The 20,629-nt window shown below is 37.2% G+C and overlaps 1 protein-coding gene across 7 annotated transcripts; it reads right to left on the bottom strand.

The window, feature by feature from the left end:
• Positions 1 to 983: 983 nt before the first annotated feature.
• On the bottom strand, positions 984 to 20,491 carry LRRC72 (leucine rich repeat containing 72). Of its 7 annotated transcripts, XM_068935022.1 has the most exons (10): positions 20,152 to 20,205; positions 19,303 to 19,744; positions 18,633 to 18,706; positions 15,162 to 15,231; positions 12,710 to 12,791; positions 11,032 to 11,145; positions 6,596 to 6,685; positions 4,486 to 4,647; positions 3,157 to 3,184; positions 1,160 to 1,534 (listed from the first exon to the last, which is right to left on the bottom strand). In XM_068935022.1, the coding sequence occupies exons 2-10, from the start codon at positions 19,315 to 19,317 to the stop codon at positions 1,369 to 1,371; spliced, it is 801 nt and encodes a 266-aa protein (XP_068791123.1). In that variant the 5' UTR covers positions 19,318 to 19,744; positions 20,152 to 20,205; the 3' UTR covers positions 1,160 to 1,368. The 7 variants fall into 7 exon arrangements, with proteins under 7 accessions (XP_068791121.1, XP_068791120.1, XP_068791124.1 ...); XM_068935020.1 differs by lacking the exon at positions 19,303 to 19,744 and having other exon boundaries at positions 984 to 1,534; positions 4,486 to 4,644; positions 20,152 to 20,313; XM_068935019.1 differs by lacking the exon at positions 19,303 to 19,744 and having other exon boundaries at positions 984 to 1,534; positions 20,152 to 20,269.
• Between the last annotated feature and the right edge of the window lie 138 nt (positions 20,492 to 20,629).

Here is a 20,629-nt window from a genome sequence, read left to right as displayed (position 1 = left end):
ATCAGACAGCTGGAGGAATTGGATTTGTTAAGCCCAGAGAAGAGAAGACTTAGGGAGACCTAATCATGGTCTTCCAGGACCTAAAGGCAGTTATGGAGAAGAAGGAGGAACTGTCTTCACAGGGATACACAATGACATGACAAGAGGTAACAGGCACTAAGAGTTTCAGGGGAAACACTGACTGGACATAAGGAAAAAATTCTTCACTATGAGAACAATTAGACAGTAGAAGAGGTTGCCACAAGAAGTGGTGAAATCTCCCTTGCTGGAAATATTCAGGACTTGGCTTGACAGAGCCCTGGATAACCTAATCTGAGGCCCTGCTTTCAACAGGAGGTTGGACCAGCTGAACTCCAGAGGTCCCTACCAACCTACACCGGTCTGTGACTCTATGCAAACTTAAGGAGAGAAAGTCTGTAATTCAGACATGCCATAGGCTTAGGACTTGGATAACTTAGATAGCATTGACTTAAACCGAGCTTTTGGCAGAATGAAGAGTGAAAGATGTGAGGAAATTACTGTTTTTCATCTATATACACATCTGCTCTTAGCTCCCTAACAGGTAACTGGCTTTAGAGGCCCAAAGCGTCAGGTGTAGCGCTTTAGTATTGCATGATTCATGTGATTACGAAAAGCGAGTGTGTTTAAACTAGTCAGCAGTCTTAGGGCAGTGCATTTTTTATGGTAAGTCTCATCTCTACAAAGGGATGAGTAAGCAGAGGCTTGCATTCCTGCAGAATACTAGCTGCCACAGTCAAGAGCTAGTCCAGGATCTTAAGTCTCATGGATGTGGGTGAGTTCTGAAGATCTTAAGATCTCCATCCACAAGTTCAGGATGCTTAAGAGCACATGGCTCCACTATATTCAAACCGTAAACAGTAACCTCATAAAACTGAGAATTCTCAGTGTATTCATGCAGCACACAAATAATCCCACAAAGAGATAAGAAAAGCTTCATGGGGTTTTTCTTTTATCTTTATTTTGAGGGAGGAAGACACAAATTGGTGGGCTAAGAAGTCTCATGCTCTGGCAGAAACCATAACGAACTAAATTATTTTCCTCAGTTTCTTAGAAATTAACTTGCAGTTCTGCTTTGTTAATTTGTGATAATAACAATCATTGTAAGAATTATATTTCAAGCAGCTTTACTATAATATTGCTACCATTTACCATTTATTTTCTTCTTTTTTTGACTCTGCATATTACATATCTGAAGATAAAATAAATGTTACACTTTTTTTTGCTAGAAGTTAATTTAATTAGACGCAAGCTTCAGTGTACACGTATTACATAGATATTAACTTACATAACAGGTTTCTATGCACTGCAGATGGAGGAATAGATTTTTTTTCTTAAGGAAGAAAACACTTATCTAAATTTGACTGTCATCGTCTCATGGGGCTCTTCTGCTTTGTTTTCAAGCCGTCTTTCTTGACAGGTGGATACTTTATTCCAGTCAACAGAGGAAAACTCCATTATAGATCTTGTCATTGCCCTTAGAAAAACAGCATCTGCGGGGTTTTCAAATGGAACTCTGCAAAAAGAACAAAGCAAATGTAAATTATCTGAATATTTCCAAACTGCTGTAGAGCTAATTTACTAAAAGTAAAGCTAGAAGCCATGAACTCAGTTTTAAATTTTTTGAAGTCTTCTTTTGTTTCGCTGTTACCCACTTTAAGAAGGAAAAACAAAATCAGAAAAGGTCAGAATCATGGTACTCTAAGGAAAAAAATACTTAATTGTACCATAAACTATTTAAAATGCATTTTACTAGACTTTGAAATGTTGTTTTGTATAAAGAAGGTATGTCAGCACAGTTTCATTGCTTATTTTTCACAAAAATTGTTATTGTTGTATACAATGATTACATATTTCTGTACATCTGTCATAAAGAAAGGTATCATTGTTATTATAGGAACTTTAACTTTGACTGTCCTGATTTTTAGAAGGATTTAAGAGAAATCATAACACTAACTGCAACATTTATTTCAGTGCAGAACTTCTAAATAGTCAACATGCAAATATTGCTTTTCAAGCTCTGAATCCAGAACTCTGTAAGCTTGCATGGTTCATGCATCCTGCTACAGCTGCAGTTTGGCAGAGTCACAACATCAATGCAGAATTGACAGACTTCAGGTTAGACTAAAAACTTTTAACTCAGATACAGTATTATAACCTGAATTTAAAAGAACTTATTTCATAAAGGTATATAAACCTGTAGTAACGTGCACCTAGCATAAACCATGTGAATATTTCCACTAGGTGTAATACAGTTCCCATACTTACACCTTGTTACATGCTCGGGTACCTTGCAAAGGCCTAAGCATCTACGTTAAAAAAAATGGAGCAAAAGCTGTACATCCATTTTATCAATGAGGATAGCTAACACCACGGAAAGTAAGCTAGAATTAAGTTTTAAACATGAATTAGCCTGACTGCAAAGAGTGGTACTAGAAGCAACTGTATGAAATCAAATTGTTAAAGGAAATCTTTATGCATAAGCTTGTATTATATCCTTGAATAAGTCTTTCAAAAATTTTTATATGTAAAGCTATAAAATAAAAATAAGCTAATATCTTAAGTTTGTAAGTAAGTTTCATAAAGATAGCATCTGAAAATGTTTTGTTGAATAAAATGCAACCTTTATTCTGCCTCAATGTAGACAGAGATAACCAAGTTTTATATTTATTTCTATGATTTTAAAACCTAACAGAATAAAAGTAACATCAACTATGGGCTAAAAAGTTTCATTCTACAAGTCAGTAATATTTTCGGGGGGGCATGTATTTCTGGAGAGCCAAAGTGGCCTCTGCCACAATACAGAACAATTATTCTGATGCTCTATTACTTAAAGCATGCTTTTTCTACTAATCAGTATTCAGACTAGTGAAATAAAATGGAATTTCATATATCCACTTCCAAACGAGGAACACCTTCCAATATTAAGTGTTTTGAAGCAATAGGTAGGCTGTCTCATGAGAACAGTATAGTGTTGCAACTATGTGCAATACAAAAGACAAAATATTTTTCAAAAAGTCAGTGTTACTGGGGGTTTTTTTCTTCTGATTTTTTTTTTTTTTTTAGGGAAGGGATGAGGAAATTAAGTAAATGGTTGTGAGGTGCAAAAGCAACAAAAAAGGTCCAAAATTTACTTACTTATTTGTGTGATTTCCAAATTCACAACCTATAAAAAAGTTCAAATTAAGACATTAATGTCTGTACAGCACAGCTTTTTGATTACCTAAGACTTAGGATCTTGATACTCACTTACTTGTTCAAATGAACAGAAAACTAGGAGATGATTTGAAATGTGTAAGATCATTTTTAATTAAGTCACTGTGGAAACAAATATCTTCTTTGAAAAGGTTATTGCACCAATTATGATCAATTTCTTGCAGCTGTTTATGCAGTTCTTGTATTTTATTTTCCCTAGACAGACACTTCCCTTTTTTTTTTTTTTCCTTTCACAGAAAAATGATGCCACTAGTCTACATGTGTGCTTGAAGGTGTGGTACAGGTAAGCTGTACCCATATTTTGATATTTGTCAACAAGAAAAAGAAATTATTAAATATAATTAAAGTATCCTTTTTACCAGCCTTTTCAAAATTATTGTTAAATATACTGTTCCTAGGATTACTATTGTGAAATATACATTGAAAAGCATTTTCAGACACTTTATTAAAATGCCCAAACCCCATCTACACTGCCTGTTTAAAACGCTACCATTTCAGTCATTCTATGCACGACTTTTTATTTTTCTTATCTTTAAAACATCAGCAAAGCAGATGAGATTGAGTGAAACTTCAAGGTTTTTCTGTATTGCCATGGTACTAGTCACAAGATAGATGGTATCCACCTGCTTTCTTGTGTCAGGACCATGCTGTTTTACAGATGTGAATGTTTTAATAACTCTATAAAAACTACATTACAAGAAGCCCTAAAGCAATATGCTACTATCAGACTTTATTTAAGAACTTCTTTACTTGGAAAGCATAAAAAGGAATCTGTTTACAAAACTAGGCAAGATATGCAAATTTTGCAACACGAGGAGAAAAACTTTTCTTTGAGAGATTAGTTTGTAAAGCACTAGAGGGCACCAAAACTCTATGAAGCTGACCTGTCTGAAACATTCTTTTTTGGAGTTTGTTGAAGTATTTTTGTTTAAATAAGAGAGCAAAAAATTAAACATGAAGATACACTTTAAAAAGAGCTAAATGAAAAGATTTTTTTTCTAAAAACCTCTGCAGCTACAGAGAATGACTAGAACTTATTTGCCATAATACATTTTTTAGGAAGAAGAATTCGTTTGTTGGCTGTTGCTACCACTACTACTTACTTTAAACAGGGAGCGGTTTTGTTGAGTTTCTAATGCATTTATTTTTTATTACTAAAACTAATAACTCTTTTACCAGGTAAGTGAAAATTACTATTTCTAGTTCAAACCACCTAAAAGTGTAGGTGTTTTCCTACATTATTATAAATACCTGAACGCATCAGTCTTCTGGCTGGTTGAGTGCATCTGCTAGATCCTTTTCTAGTCACCAGTGGTGTATTTATTCGCTTTCCAAAAGCTATCGACTGCACAACGCAAGATCTTTCATGGTTGTAGACATGCAGTGCTGATTCTCTTTCTCTTTGCGTAACTGCTGTTTCAAGGGATATAAAAATTTTATTTTTTTCCACCAGCTTAACAGTCTGTTATCAACTCTCTGTGTGCATGCAGAAGGTAATTCACTTTTTGTGCAATTTTATAACAACAATGAGGTAAACTTGCATAATTCCACAATGATTCAGAATGGAAACATGGAGCAATAACTCCTAAGGTTCAAGAGCGAAGCCCTGTCCAATAAAATAAACTTTTTCTTTTGGCTGCAGTAGGATCAGTTTTAAATGAAGAAACTAGAAACCAAGACTCTTTGTGCCAATTAAAGGAGATCTATTACAGAACAGAGTAAAGACTCCTAGAGTTTTCTGCATGCATAGTAAAATCTGGTTCAAGGTCAGCAATTCCCATTGCTCAATTACAGAGAAAACTGTAGGAGTGCAATCAAAAGCAAAGTTTCATAGTTTCCTTTTTTTGCACTTTCATTCAAAAATAACTTTAAACAAAGAGTTTGAGACTGTAAGTCTCAGGGCCTTTTTACATTAATAATATGACCTGCATACTAATCTAGTACTTCAGACATGGAATAAAAGCAAGCTAAAGGTTTAGAACAAATAACTTTGGCAGTAGCATTTTGAATTCAGGGATTTTTTTTAAAATCATAGTATCTAGGGGACCAATTAGAAAGGAACTGCAGTAGTCATGCCTGGAGGTAACAGAAGTGTGAGCACGTGTCCTGCGTAAAGGAGACAGCCAGGACTGTACACGGATAACATTCCACAGATGTGGTAAAGAAGCTTTGTAATGTTACAGAAATAGTTCACTGAATGAAAGTCAAGGGTACAGCTTGATACAATTTAATGCCTAAAGTCTTAATCCAGGATTATAATATAACTGTATTTAAAAGACTGAGTCCAGAAGTTTTATAGAAACGTTTCTAGAACTGTAAATGCAACATGTTTTTTTACAGCAGATAAAGCTCCAGGCATTGCTCCCTAGCCAAAAACAATCACTAGGAAAACAGTCTGACAGACATACTAAGCAAGGGTATAATACAAGACCAAACGCTAAAGAGACTGGAGGTGCACTGGAAAGGCACTACACTTGCCTGTATACAAAGTACGTGCATATGCCAATGGCCACGTGGTCAGATCCCGCAGCTCCTCATCCAGCCCCACGCACAGGCCCCACGCTACCAGCACCCGCAGTAGCCTTTCTCTGTCCTGCACCCTGATCCTCCCCCAGGCCTGGGAGCAGGGTTCCTCACTTCTCCCACAAGGTACAGCTGGGATAACAATCTCAGCACCTTTATTAGTGCTCCCCAGCAATACTCAGTCCGCCTGCATATCACATAGCACTTCAAACACCAAACACCAAATCACCAAAGTTGATTTTCAGGCTGCACTGTCAGATGTTTAATGACTGGCTGACTTAACACCTGGCTACTCCGAAAATGATTTTTGCTGCAGCTTTTAGAGCAGAGAAGTTGTGAAAAATTTCTCAGTGATTTATGAAGTTTTATTTTTGACAGCTTGATCAGCATGGACATTATCAAGAAATATGCATATACTTATTTAAATTGTACAAAAACATGTAAACATCTGAGCATATTATCTATATTTAAGTAAACAGGTTCATTCATGTGAATATACCAGTTTGAATGCAAAACTGTAGGAACATGTTTGTAAACACAGGCTTTAATCTCTCTTACCTAAAACTATGTAGACCAAATATAAGACAAAGACACACAATTTAAAGAATAGAAATCAAAAGGGTCTGGCAAAGTGTTTGGGGGGGTCTGGTGTTTACTTCATACAAACTCCCCCTGCATGACAAATATTGCAAAAACGGGTATGAGTTCATTAGATAGTTTGCTATCTAATGCAAGTGCAAGTAAAAGAACAGACAGGATTAATTCACCTATTTTTCCAAACTGACTAGAATTGTAAGTAACTGTCAACGCTTTGTGAAAAGAGGAAAGCAATCCTTACGTTTCCTGTCAAGGAGCTGTACTGAAGGAAGGAAGTATATCACATAAAGCCGGTAGCCTGGATCTTGTGCCAGAGGGTTATGGAATAAGTCTGAAAAGTGTATTAAAAAAAAAAAAGAAAAAAGAAAAACAACTGCTATCTTAGCAAGACAGAAAAACCAAAGATCACTAGTAGTTAAAGACTTTGTACAAAATATGATTAAATTCAAATTATTTTGATATAGGTAAACAAAGCACAGTGCCTTTCTTTACACACGCAAAATTCCTCAACTAAACATGGACTGCAAGATTTGGCTTATTGCAGAGTATGTAAAATACCACAGGCAAGACTTGACTAAAAGTGCCATCTTACACTCTGAACCTTTGAAGTTTCTCTTATATTTCTGTGATATGCAGACAAAACCACAAAGTGTTTGCCTTTGATTTTCTGATATATTGTTAGGTGATGCCTATTTTAAATAGTAGTAGTGTTTTAGATATGATAGCTTAAAGACACGACACAAAATTTGCAAGGGGAGAGAGGTACTAAAACCAGATGAGCTTTTGGATACGTAAGGCTTTATCAGAACTGATTCAAAGCTTTTATCCTGTAGACACAATATAAAGCATAAACATCTGGTTTTCTGATGTTTTGACAAATTATGAGTTTGAAGACTCCAGAAATAGCTAACTATAGGTTATAGTAATATGTTTGAAAAGGCCTAAGGTTCCTTGAACTTCGGTCCCACTAACTTTCAGTGGGACTTGAAGTGCTATGTTCCAAGGGCCTATTACCAGCTTGACTGAAATACTTACCTTCAAGTTCACATTATCTGAATAACCAAACTTTTGCAACACAAAGATAGGTGTCAATCCTGTGTTGCTGCTTTGCCAGGAGATGTATAGTGTTCGCCTAAATTAAACGCTAGATTAGTTTGGTTCAAGAGAATGATATCAGAGGTTGATTAAAATAGAGCCTGGCCCATTGCTGGATCTGCAAAAAGACAGACAAGGTGCCTTTAATTTTTTCTAAATTAAATGAATCTTAGAGCTACTTTTCTCCTTATACGAATATTTTCCTGGAAAGTAAGGTAAAAAGAATCAGGAAGCTGCTACCTGGAATTACTGCTTACAGAAAGAAAACGTCCATAAATTAATAATTTTGACAAACTCTATTAAGGTCTAAGGTGACCTGTTTTTCTTTTGAAGAGAGGCTGTGGTTAATATTTGCTCTAGGCAACAAATCCTCCGCTATATAAAATTTTAGCACTTAGGGAGGGAAAGGGAGAAAGATGGTATCACAGAAGCAAACAGGGGCTCTGATATTCCAGCGATACTGAAAGATAAAAAAATCTGAGACATTCTACACAGATCAGAAGGCTACAAGATATCATTCCCTGTTCTTCAGGAAAAGGATGACTGCCAAAGAAGGCTCATTTGTTTGAGGCTACTGACCAGTTATTTTGAGAGCTCAGTAAGTCCAGACTGGGCATTTGAAATCTTCTACGCAGAAAATGCCTGTTCATGTGTTCAGAGGGGAATTTAACAAAATATCCTAATTCTTCTAGGATTTTTCCAAAAGGCCATTGTATTTAGAAGTACTAAGAGATCCACAAGGTGGCAGTAAAAGAAAGTTTCATTTTTACTGATGCATACAACCATACATACTTTTCTAGAAAGTGTTAATCTGAAATATTAACTATATATCTGATAAGTCTGTTCCTGAGTCAAGAAAATATGTGCTAGCATTCCAGAGAGAAAAACGTTTCAGAAAGAAGTTTAAAAGCAGGTGAGGTTGGCGTTTCAAGCAGTTCTGGAATGGAACGAATACTCGAGAGAGATTTTTCCAAGGCACAGGAGTCGATTCTTAGTACTTCTGAGTTCAGATACTCCTTGGAGCACATCCCTCCTCAGCCACACTGATTTGTCGTTTTGTTTTGGAGAATATATATATATATATATATATATTTATTTATTTATTTTTTACTTCTGATTCTTAAAGTAAATTCAACCACTGTATGGATCAAGATGGTCTTATTTTACAAAACATCTGGGATCAATCCTTGGCTCTACTATCTACTTTCTAGTGAACATCAGTTAATTTTACTTCTACAAATTAGGTATAATGCTTTCTTCCTCCACTTTTGTCTGTTTTCTCAATTCAGAATGTAGGAAAACAGTGTGCTTATCCCACATGGGGCAGAAAGGAACTATTGTGGTAGAAACATACTGAAGAACAAAAAGAGTCTTCCAAGGGCTAGCAGCAAGATACTATCAGTTGCGGATAATAAATCAGTTGAGACAGTTTACAGAGTATGTCAGAAAAATTTTGGATTCCTAAAGGGAGCTGTGAGCACAAAGTGAGCCCATAGAGAAAACCTCTCTATCTCTCAAAACGCTGCAGTTGCAAGTAAGCCATCCAGTAAATCTTTAGAAGGTGAGCGTCTTCCACAAATGCCTGACAAAGAATGGTGTTATGCTCCAAATCCGATGTAGGGCAGTGGCTAAAAATCACAAGAGAGCCTTAAGGAAGTACAACATTTTGCCAGCTGGATGTTACTTCTGAAGTGAACACTCATAGCATATTAGACTGCCCAATCTTTAGTAGTTCTAATGTTCACAAGAGCTATTCCGTAATAAATTCTTATTTTGCATCCAGAGTTTTGTTGAAGGTTAACAAGCATTTGTTTTAATTGGACTGTCCAGCAATAAAAACGTGCTACCTTGCAACAATAAGAAACCTCCCATTCCCAAACTGATTTTTATTTTATAAATGAGACTTATGGGCACAGGCCTTCTCAAAGTTACACAGCACAAATTCTGCACCCATTTCACATTTCTGAATATTGCAAATAGATGATATGGTAATACTTACATAGAATTTTGATTTTAAAAGGTATTTTTCTCATTTACTGCTGTCATTTACTTCAGATATGATGATGTATTTTATGAAACAGTCCTGCTAATTTGAGACCTCCTTATCAAGAATTTTCTTTGAAACAAAGGGATTGTCATTTCTCTCGTGACTGTAAAGGTTAGCAAGGAATGACTGAAAGCACAATATGTTTCTTCCACTGATTAGCATTTACTCTCATATCCTTTAACTGAAGATTTTTGTTTAAATCAGTGTAGATTAGCATGTTCTGTATAATTCTGTTCCACAGTTCTCTTAGATACTTACTTTTCTATGGTGATGGTCAGTCCAATACGCATCCTATTTTCACTATGTCTTTGTGACTGCCATACATCATAACTCAGCAGCACTTTAACTATCTGCTATTTCTCTCTGTTTCCCACAAATAGCTGCAACAAGCCTAACAAACCGCCTGTGCTTGTTGAAGCTCTGTGTTAATCGGTAGCGCTATAATATTAAATTCAAGTGACAGGATGTCAGTCCAGACTTTCCCTAATCACTTTAAACAACTGCATTCTTAAACAGTCTATTTTTAAACCTTGCACATAATGCAAAAACTTACAGTAATTTGACTGGCATGTTGTCTTCCTAAACACTTGATTTGATTTTGAATTTTTGGCCTAGTTTCAAGTTCAATTAAAAATATACTTTTCAAGCCATATTTTCCTTTCCTGCCAAGAGACATTCAGTTTTTTGAATGCACAAGGTATGTTTTGATGATGTTCATCTCCATTAATTATGTTACTAAGACATACAACTCGTTTCCTGTTTTCTCAAAGTTCTGAGAGTTTGGTATGATCTATGATGACATTCTTTTAGGAACCATGGAAAAATATTGCTTATACTTTCACTTTCAATAAGTTAATAGCATATAATCCTACTTCCCTGGAGGCTACTTCTTACATTGTAACTTTGTGGCGCCAGCACTGTCTTGTACAACTTAACCTGAAATTTCAGAGCCTATGCTACTTTCGTTTCCACCCAGTGTATCAAAAATCATGCTAGTTAACAGAGATATCATTATATTTAATATTTAAAGTGTACATATCCTTAGACTCTAGAAATGCATAAAGTATGCCAAAAAGAGGCAGAAAATAAGTTCTGTGCGCAAAAGAATTAATGAAGGCAGGGATTTGGTTTACATGAACCTATAACCTCACTCACAGTCTCAACAGCAGTCTTGAGACACAGTTTCTCAACTCCCTTCACCTCTCTGATAACCCTCACTGTACTCACATGTCCCCTTACTAATAGGTAGCAGTAAACCGCTTTAACTGCTTCCAAGCTACGCAACCAGCAGATTGGCCAGACAGCAGCCAGACAGCAGTAACTGTTGAATTCTTTCGGCAGTTTTTTCTCAGTGGGGGTACGCTCTTGTAGGATTTTCCTATCTTAAAGATCTCTTTCTTCTGTCAAATTTGGTTGAATTTGGTCATTAGGTTCAAAAGCTGTTGGCAAATAGCGGAAACAGAAAACAAATATCCTGATAAGATACACTAAGAAACTATTGTTCACTGTTCTGCAATTTAAAAAGAAGGTATTACTTAGGGTCTGCAAGCTTATCATTCCTTTTAATTCCTTCACTGTTTTGCCCAGGTTTTTTAACTGGTTGTTGTGAAGCAACAGAATCTGTAATGCACACAAGTGTTTCAGAGCACCTGAAATAAAATAAAAACATATCATCATATATGATTGCCTTGATTAAGTAATGTTTTATAATGCTGCATGCTAAATTTGATATTCTAGTTATCCACCCAAGCCTGCCTTTTTGGTAACACCTTACATGAAATTAGTTAAAAGATGTTTTATTTATCAGAAATTTCAATGTCCCTTTTACCTTTCCTGTTCACATCTTTTGAACACATACCTCATTTTTTTCATTCCAGTTCCATTTGTCCCCATCACCCTCACCTCAACAAATCAAGTTCAACTGCACCCTCTCCTTCCTTCCTTACTCTTCCTTCCTCCTTTCCTTCCTTCCTCCTCCCTCCTTCCTTACTATCTTTCCTTCCTTTCTTCCTCATACTTCCCAGTAATTTTTGATCAATTGCCCTTCTCTTCCTTTTGCCTCACAAACCACACTATGTGCCTTAGAAAACAGCTCAATTTCAACTAATTATTAACGTATTAAAAAGTTACTCCTAAATACTGTTGTGACTGACCCAGACTACATCTTCACATCCTCACTCCATATCAAGTTTAGACATCTCATTTTCCAGTTTCTATACAGCTCTTCTCATTCACATTTCTCTACCAATGATACCTGCCCTTCTGTTACCCATATTTTAGTACTTCATGCACTGTCTCTTTTGCTTTTATGTTTCTTGCTTTCAAACATTCATTTTTCCCAAAATCTTGCAGAAACTAATTAGCCTCATTTCTCCATCCCAACATTTCATGGGGACAGAGAAAGGTAAAATATTAACACTTAAAATGTTTAAAACACATGAATTTATTAATATGCTATGGCCTCTCCATTCACAAATTTACTAATCTGCAGCAGCTATTTTAAACTATAAGAGCAAGCAAAACTTAAATAGATGTATAAGACAAAGCTGGAATTTTTGAAGAAAAATTTTACATTAACTTCGCAGATTACTTCTGATTGTTAAATGTAAATACATCACGAAGAAACTGCAGAATATTTGTGACTATATTACAAGTGGGACAGCTTATTAATTTATTGCCCTTTTATTTTAATATCACGTCTGTGAGCACTGCTACCAGTTTTTCATCATATAAACAAACACGGCTCTCAACAGGTACTTCTAATCAAATTATGGAGTACCTGGTTAGCAAGGGGACTACAAATAATCAGATGTGAGAAGAGCTTTGCATGTTTATTTTGAATATGAAATATGGTCATGTTAGAGCAAAAAATGTTTTACAATTGACTGATACTAAATTGGGAACTGCACATACTGCTTCCAAAACTATCTTATATTTTCAGTTGTTTTAATAGAAGTAAAAAAAAACATTCATGTAAAAGCTGTCTACACTGCTGGTATTTCATATGTTGACTATATCTGATAAAGACCAAAATTAGTACATTATAACTATATAGTAACATGTAATTGGCAAGTGAAAAGATATTTCATTCCCTTAGACCAGGAATTTTCAACCAGTAAGTCACTGTACTCCAATTACATATTTTTTAATGTCAATATACCAAAAAGAATGAGTAGGCCTTTGCTCAACGATCTAAAAAGGGAAGGTTGATACCTGATATATCTGTGAGTTCATTATTGTTGAGGTAGACTTCTGTCAAGCAATGGTTTTTCACCAAGAAAGTCAAATCTTGGATCTGAAATGAGAATTAGGAAAACTATTATACATCAGTCTAAATTTAACTTTGGAGAAGTATAAACATGGCCTCTTTAAAAGCATTTCATTATAGGTAGTTTTTTGTATTTTAGTGAAAGACTGTCTTGGTTTAAGGCATCTCTTGAGAACACAAACTTCATTAGAAATACTAATTACACATGGCAAACACATGTAAAATAGCCTTACGTCATTTTTTCAACTACAAATTTAATATTTGTTTTTTCAGAACAGATTTCACTGAAATTACTGGCCTTTGAATTTTGTTTTAATTCTATTCACATTTGAAATGCTTTTTTTCTGTAAGAACATCCTTGTAGGATGTACTATTTCTATACTGATTTAAGAATAACTCTAAAAAATACGCTTGGAATAAAAATTATTTCTGCACCAGCAGATCTGAAGAGCATGTACTTGCTCTAATTTCCAAATATGACAAAAAAAATTATAATTATTGCAAAATTTGTCTTATGGGTATCAAGAGTTATCTTCACTCTCTATGAAATCTTAGCCCCTTACTTTGAGAAGCTCAGCTGTAGTATTATCTTGACTTGGATGCAAAGTAAAGTACATGTAATGGGGTACCATGCTGACCATTATAATAGTTAAGAACTGGGAGTACTAACAGTGGGTTACTATTTATCTAAAAGCTTAACTACAACAACTACAAATAGAATTCTGTTCCTGATACTACTCTGATTTGTATGATGCAAAGTAATTTGTTAGTGGGACAAGGATTTCAGCCCTTGAATTGTGCCACGGACTTTAAGACAAACATGCTTTACTCTGTGTATTAACAACAGCTGAAAGTTGGAAGGGTGAGAATAAGGTGGGGGCTTTCTCATTCATAAAGTTCTCTGAAATTCTAGGAGAAAAGATACTTTATAGTCCAAAATAATATCATTTAATGAATCTTACGGCACCTGATCAGAAAAACCTGATTCAGTGAAAACAAGATTCTAAAAATACAATATTCTTCACAATCATTATTGTTTCTTGTGCAGTGTAAGACCATCATGTACCTACCTGAAATAGTGACATTTCTCTATCTTTGATAAATATGATTTTTACTGAGGTCGTCCAAACTTTACTTTTTGCAAATAAAATTATTGTGATGCCCTTTTAAAGAAAAAAAAAAAGCCAGCTCTTCCAAGTTCAGAAAAGGATGCTTCTTCTATTGCAACATTTAGCTGGGACATCTCTAAGAAAAGCCAATGAGTCATCAGGGATGACAAGTGACTGAAAATGACATTTCCACACCAGTTTTACAGAATACTGAAGAGGTTGTTCTGTTTTGTTTGTTTTGTTTTGTTTTGATTGTTACTGCTTAGGTAGGAAAGCGAGATCTATGCAAAAATCAGATTCATTTATCTTTTACTGATCAGCAAGTTCAGATCGGCTTGATCATCAGGACATTTCTTATTCTTCAGTGCTCTTCATAAACAATAGGAAAAGCCTTATGCCTGTGGTTTTAGTTCAGCCTTTTCAAGTATTCATATTTTTGCATTTTTTGAAAACAGCTGGATAACCACAGGTCTTTCAAAAAAGTCAACGTAAGATGCTTTGTAATTAATGTTAGCCTGGGGCAGCAGATATTCATACACTCCTAAATTATATGGAATGTAAATTTATGTTTTTCTTCTGCTCACAGAACTACTTATTTACCTGAGCAAGTACTGCTGGTGTTCCAAGAACCTGAGTCCAACATGATATAATGTAAACTATTGTACATCAAGATATTTAAGAGCAGGTAGAAATTACTGTGCTTTATCTTTTTTTTTTTTTTTTTTTAAATTATCAGTGGCTAATGGTGAACGTTTGGATTCAGTACGGGACCTAATAATGTTTGGCTACTTATATGGAGATTTCTAAATCAGATAATTCCACTGTCAAGTAGCTGACTTAGTATAAAATACAACGTGCTGAGACTTGGCTGGAAAGTGGAGCAGCCACAAATTTTAACCGAGCATTGTCTCAAAACACCTAGCACATAATAGGGAATATAATCTGAATTTGCACAGATGAAGAAAGTAAGGTACATGGGCTGAGTAACTGACTTGGGACCAGATAGTGCATTGGAAACAGAGCAGAATTTAATGTGGCTCTCAATGTCATACTCCAGTCACTGGCCTGGACACCTCTCAAATCGAACACAAACATTCTGTAATGTTTGGAATAATGGAATACTATGTTTATTCAAAACTGTCATGTTTAAATCAGTTAAATTTCTCAGAAATTAGAAAATAATCTATTAACTTGGCAATTATATAATATTTTATCTTAGCAAAAGTATGAAGTAATAATCAGGGAGTATTAATGAATTGTTCTCTTTTTTAAAGGAATGTCTTATTACCTTATTGTTATTAATCCACAAGTACCTTAACCTGTGAAACCGTGATAGACTCGGGATACTTCTCAGTCCTCTGGTGGAGGAAAAAAGATAATAAATTGCTTAATTTTAATGTTGCTTAATTATTTTGTAAACAGTTCAATTTTTGATAAATAACATTCTAAAAACACTAAAAAGCAACAACTCTATAGAAATTATAGCAGAGAAGGGCAGACAGAACAAGATGGTAGAGACCGTGTAAGCATCCTAAACACGTGAACGCGTAACAAAGCAGCAGGTGGCAAAGAAACGGGAATAAACTCACGCATACCTTAACTTTTTCTTTCATAATAGCATTTATTTTCCCAGAGAATATGAGTCCTATCTACTTTGCAGTTTGTAGGGATTCTGCCCGGAACTTATGAAGAGAATTGTTACATCTTAAGGGACATAAACCTAAAGAGAAAATTGTTTTGAAAGTACAGCATGAATTCTTCAGCCACAGCCACAGTGTCAGAGGACCTAACAGAAAACACACACCTTTTTTTTCACCCCCTCTTCTCTCCTGTCATCACATGAATTGAGTACACACTCATCCTCACTCAACAGTTTTGGTTTAAATCAAATTGTACATTCACTGAGGCTGGAATGATCTCCCTTGTACTTGCAAGTTTTTTTTGTTTAATGGTGTATCTAAGACTTTGAAGCTGTGCTTGCAAGTGAACTGTAAGTAAAAAATTACCAGCTAACGTGAGAACATGAGTTGACCTGCTGAATAATTTTCACTAATTTTCTTCCTTATTTTTTGTTGCTTTAAACAAATGGTCTTGATTTTCTCCAGAATAATTACAGATGGCCTTTAAATTATGATTTTTTAAAGCAACCTAATAAAACTTTTCTCATGGATTTGAACATATTGCAGGACCAAGGCTAGTGTTTCAGAAGGAATTAATAGGATCAATAAGTATTAACCTCACATCATCAGCCTAAACTCACCTGCACGTGTTCCAACTGGGAAGCCTAGTCTCCAGTTTCCCATGGTACTCTTTTCAGACAAACTCTCCAGACAAAGACCTTTTCTGATCTCACATTTGAAAAAAAATCTATTGAGAACAAACCTCACAAAATTGAGGTGCGGTAGTTTTATTCTGCATTTCTGGAAATCAGATTATCCAGTGCTGCTCCTTTGCTAAATTGGTTACTTGGTTTCCTCAAATAATCCTGAAAATTAACCCTGCAAATATGGACCCTGCAAATATGGATTTGTGTGCTTACTTTTATTGTCACAAGTAACCAGAATTACAGTACTCAAGTTAGTAAAGATAAGGACGTGAATGTTGACAGGACATTGCTCTTACTGACCATTATCTAATTTTTTGTAGTTTTACCTGTATACCCCCGAACAATTTTTTGGATCGCAAAGCTGAAATTTCCTCATATTCTTTGTCATTGCCATTCTAGTCCTAGTTTACAGGGTTACATTTAAATTGTCTTTACTCCCTCTCTAGTAATATTCTCACCTTGACTGTCTCCCAGCCGTGATCTGTTTTTTTTTTTTTTGGTTGTTTTTTCTGGTATTAAGGTATTTAATTTGCCCTAGGTAGAGATTAATTCCTCTAACATTTTAAAAGAGCCTGTCCATTTCTGTACGCCTTCCAGACTTCGCCTTTCTCTCATAAACTGATCCTTCTTGGCCTCCAGCACTCTTCTCCTACCTACTGCTAAGTTAATCAGTTTCCCTAGGATGACAGCTTTCAGTGTCCAAAAGTAAATTTTTCATGTCCCTTTAATAGCAATAGTTTAAAAATATAACTTCATTCCATCTAATCTGACAGACTCTAATCATTAATTTTTCATTTTCTCTTTCGTTTAGCCAGCAGAAAATTATGTCAAATCAACAGTAAGGAGGCAGGCTCTGATACTGAGATTGGCAAAAGTTCAAATTTTATATAAACTGCTACAGAATAAAAGGAATTCAGTTCTCTCCAATCATCAAAGAAGCCAGCTTGCATTACCTTTCTTAAAGCGGTTTCATGGGAAGACAGATCACTTCTATTATGTGCCATCTGATCGAGTCTTTTTATTCCACGCCAGAAAACTATTCCAATGCCAGTGAGGGCACCTATTTAAGCATTTAAAATCAGAAAATGTGCCTACTAAGACTGCATATGCAGCTTTGCCTCTTTTGCATGCATGCATTACAATAATTTCATCATATTGTTTAAATAATATATAGATGCATCTTTTATTTTTTCATTACTTAAATTCTTTCCTTACTTAAATTTTCTGTATGTTTTCTTCTTTTTAAAATATAAATTTTAGTAATTTTTCCAGTAGCTATGTGTTTTACTTTTTCTTTTCAAAAAGCAATTCTTTTTTGGTATAAATCAGGAGATATGCTGAAAAATTTAGAGTACCCAATGGGCACATTTAGATTTTCAAGACCACCTAGTTCCCACTAAAAACAAGCTACACAGTACTGAAATCCCAACACCTTTATTTGCATTCACACGACATAGAGACCTTGAAAATCTTGCCCCCAAATTATTGAACTGCTTTAGTTCTGTGCATACGATATCAACACTACAAACATCAGATGCAGTTGTGAGACTGCAGACAGGTATGCAACACTTGGAATTATGCCCTGGCCAGAAATTCAAAGTATGCTTTTAAACAGCTTTGAAGTATCTCCTGTCATGTATCCATCCTTCTATGGTAGCCTCTCGGTATGTTCGTCCTACAACGTGCCACTATTAACCTAGATCACCTACAGGCTCACGAAAGCTTTGCTTTTCTTCCGTTAGCATGGTTTCTTCCCTCCTCTCCTTCTCACCTGCCCTCTATCTTCAGCCACTTTGTAAAACTCGCAGAGATCAGCCCTCTGAACAGCATTGCCAGCCTCGAGCAAATGCTCTCACGTGTGCACTCACTTCATGCTGCCCTGCCCTCCTGCCAATCCTTACGGCAGAGATGCAGGTACTTTCAAAGGCTTTAGTAAGCCATCTACAATTGCAGTAAGAGATGTCTTCAGGGAGGTCAGAAACGTGGTGGTTCTCAGACTGGGCAGGTCCTGTGTTTTTTGTTTGCCTTCCTGATACTCTTTCCACCCAGCTTTCCAAGCCAGTCAGAACAGGCAGAGATCAGCCCATTAAGCCCGACTTCTCTTCTCTCTGTGGCAGAAGTTCATACAAAACGCTGTGAACTTACAGACCCTCGAGCAATTCTGGGTTGCTAGAAGAGGATTGCATACCCAGGGCTGAGGCAGATAACTACTTAATTGTGAGTACAGTTCGGCTATATATGTCAGCGTATCTTCACCATTTCCTCTTACACAACATGTATGGCTTAGGTATAAATATGATTTACCAGGTATAAATATGATTTTCACATATAAATATAGTTCAGAGACTATCTGATATACACAGTATTATGAAAGATCACCATCTGCTGTGTGCTCTAGTTTTAGTAAAAGACAGAGAAACATATTTTACTTACTGTCCAGCCAGATACAATACTAAGACATCCATATTCCTCTTAAAGCCACAGATCTTCAGCTGTTTTTCTACTGCCTGACAGTATACAGTACATTTGTCAGCATAATATACTGTATAATTACATATTCATTACGTTATGATTAAACATGCATACTGAATGAGCATCTAAATTAATGTACATGTCAAAATTAATATATTCATCGCAGCACCTTGCAAACAAAGTATGGTCTAAGACAGTGATGAAGCAAGATCAAATTAACAATTTCTATTTTAAATTGATAAAAATACTCCAACAATTATGTGAGGCTTTCTCTAGTTTTCTTTAGCTGTGAGAATCACGGTTCATAGATACGAGGGGAAAAGTAATGTATGCTGACTGGCAGAACTGGCTTCTCCCTCATGTCAGCAACCCAGAGATCAACCGGGAAAACTGCTTATCTAGCAATGCATTTGCAACTGAACTTTATGCACGTGATTTTTTTTTTAAATTATGCATCCAGAAAACTCTGCTTGTATATTAACTTCAAAAACGGAGACACAAATGTAACTTTCAGATTATGCCACTGCACCTACTGTAACTTGCAAAAGCAGTAAAATCCTAGTAACATGAGAATTGTGGATATCGATCACTATTGCTTGATAAAAGGCAGAACATCTATCAGAATACCCACCATCATCAAGATCATCTTTGTTTAAAACACAAAAAGCGATACAATTTTGCAACACCAAAATGGCTTGGAAGGACTGATGGGTATGTTTAGAGGAGCCTGCATTGGCTGCGTTGTCCTGGGCTTATTGAACATTCATAAAATAACTTTGGGTGTGCTTGCAACTGGTTTGGACGGCTGGTACTTCCCCCAACACAGCAAGCAGAGCGCTTGTGGCACCTGCAGCGCGCGCTGGCCGTTTATTCACCGCAGCCGATGCTTGGGCAGGGGCCGTTTGTCTGGGAACTCGGTCTGGCCGGCAACCTCACCGGAGGCGAAAATCCTGGACAAACGGTCATATTTTTCTTTCGCCCAGACAAAATGTGCAAGTGGAGAAAGAAATGCTCTTTGGAGAAGAACAGCCGTACGGCAATCCTAGGAGCGTTAGCTTCCGCCTTCGGGGATTCTGCGGAACGCAAGCAGCTGTCAGCCACACCGAGGGAAAACGCACACCTCCTTCAAACACAGAAACCCCAGCGACGGCTTTCAACGGCCGTGCTCAAGAGAGAGGACTGTCTCCCAAGGCTTTTATTTTTCGGGCTCCCTTCTTGGCGATTCCCCGGCCCCCTCGGCAGGCAGGCCCAGACGCCCCCGCCACGCTGCGGCCGTGCCCGGGGCGGGGGGCGGCCCTCGGCAGGGGCAGCCGCCGCCGGGGACAGCGGAGGAGGCTGGGTCCTCCCCGAGCCGAGGGCGGAAGCGAACGTGCTTTTGGGGCTGTTGATTTGCCGGTTTTTTCGCTCTCTGCCGCCGCATAAGGGTGTCGCCGGCGGGGCCCGCCGAGGGCAGGGGAGAGAGAGCCGCAGCGCCACTCACCTGCGCACCGGGGCCGTCGGGCGCGGCCGCCATTTTAGAGGCTGGTTGCTAGGCGACGGGGCAGCGCCGGGCGGCGGCAGCATGGCGGGGCCTCTGCTGGGAGCCCTCGCTCGGGGGCTGGTCTCGGCGGGGCTTGGTGCTGCGGCAGGAGCCTCGCTGAGTGCGGGGGGCCGGCGGCAGAGCCGGGCTTGCCCAGGGTGGAGGGCGCCTCGGGGAGAGGCAGGCCTGAAGGCGCTGGGGCGGGAGGGGAGCAGCGTTTACCCCTGGGGGGTCTCCTGGGCCTTGCTCGTTTACGGTGCTGGAAGTGTGCTTTGTGTTCCGCTTTCCTGGCTTTAAGCACAAATCCTACGCGTGTGAATGTGGCTTATCAGAAAAATATTCGCGAGTTTTAATTGGCAGCTAATTCGCACCGTATGTATGACCCCCTTGCAGCTTACAAATCACCTTTGTGCCTGAGCAGACGCTTTCCATATCCGTT

This window comes from Struthio camelus, chromosome 2 (genome assembly GCF_040807025.1).
Source record: "Struthio camelus isolate bStrCam1 chromosome 2, bStrCam1.hap1, whole genome shotgun sequence".
Lineage (NCBI taxonomy): Eukaryota > Metazoa > Chordata > Aves > Struthioniformes > Struthionidae > Struthio > Struthio camelus.
The sequence above is the reverse complement of the archived record's forward strand: the minus strand, read 5'-3'. Positions and strand labels throughout refer to the sequence as shown.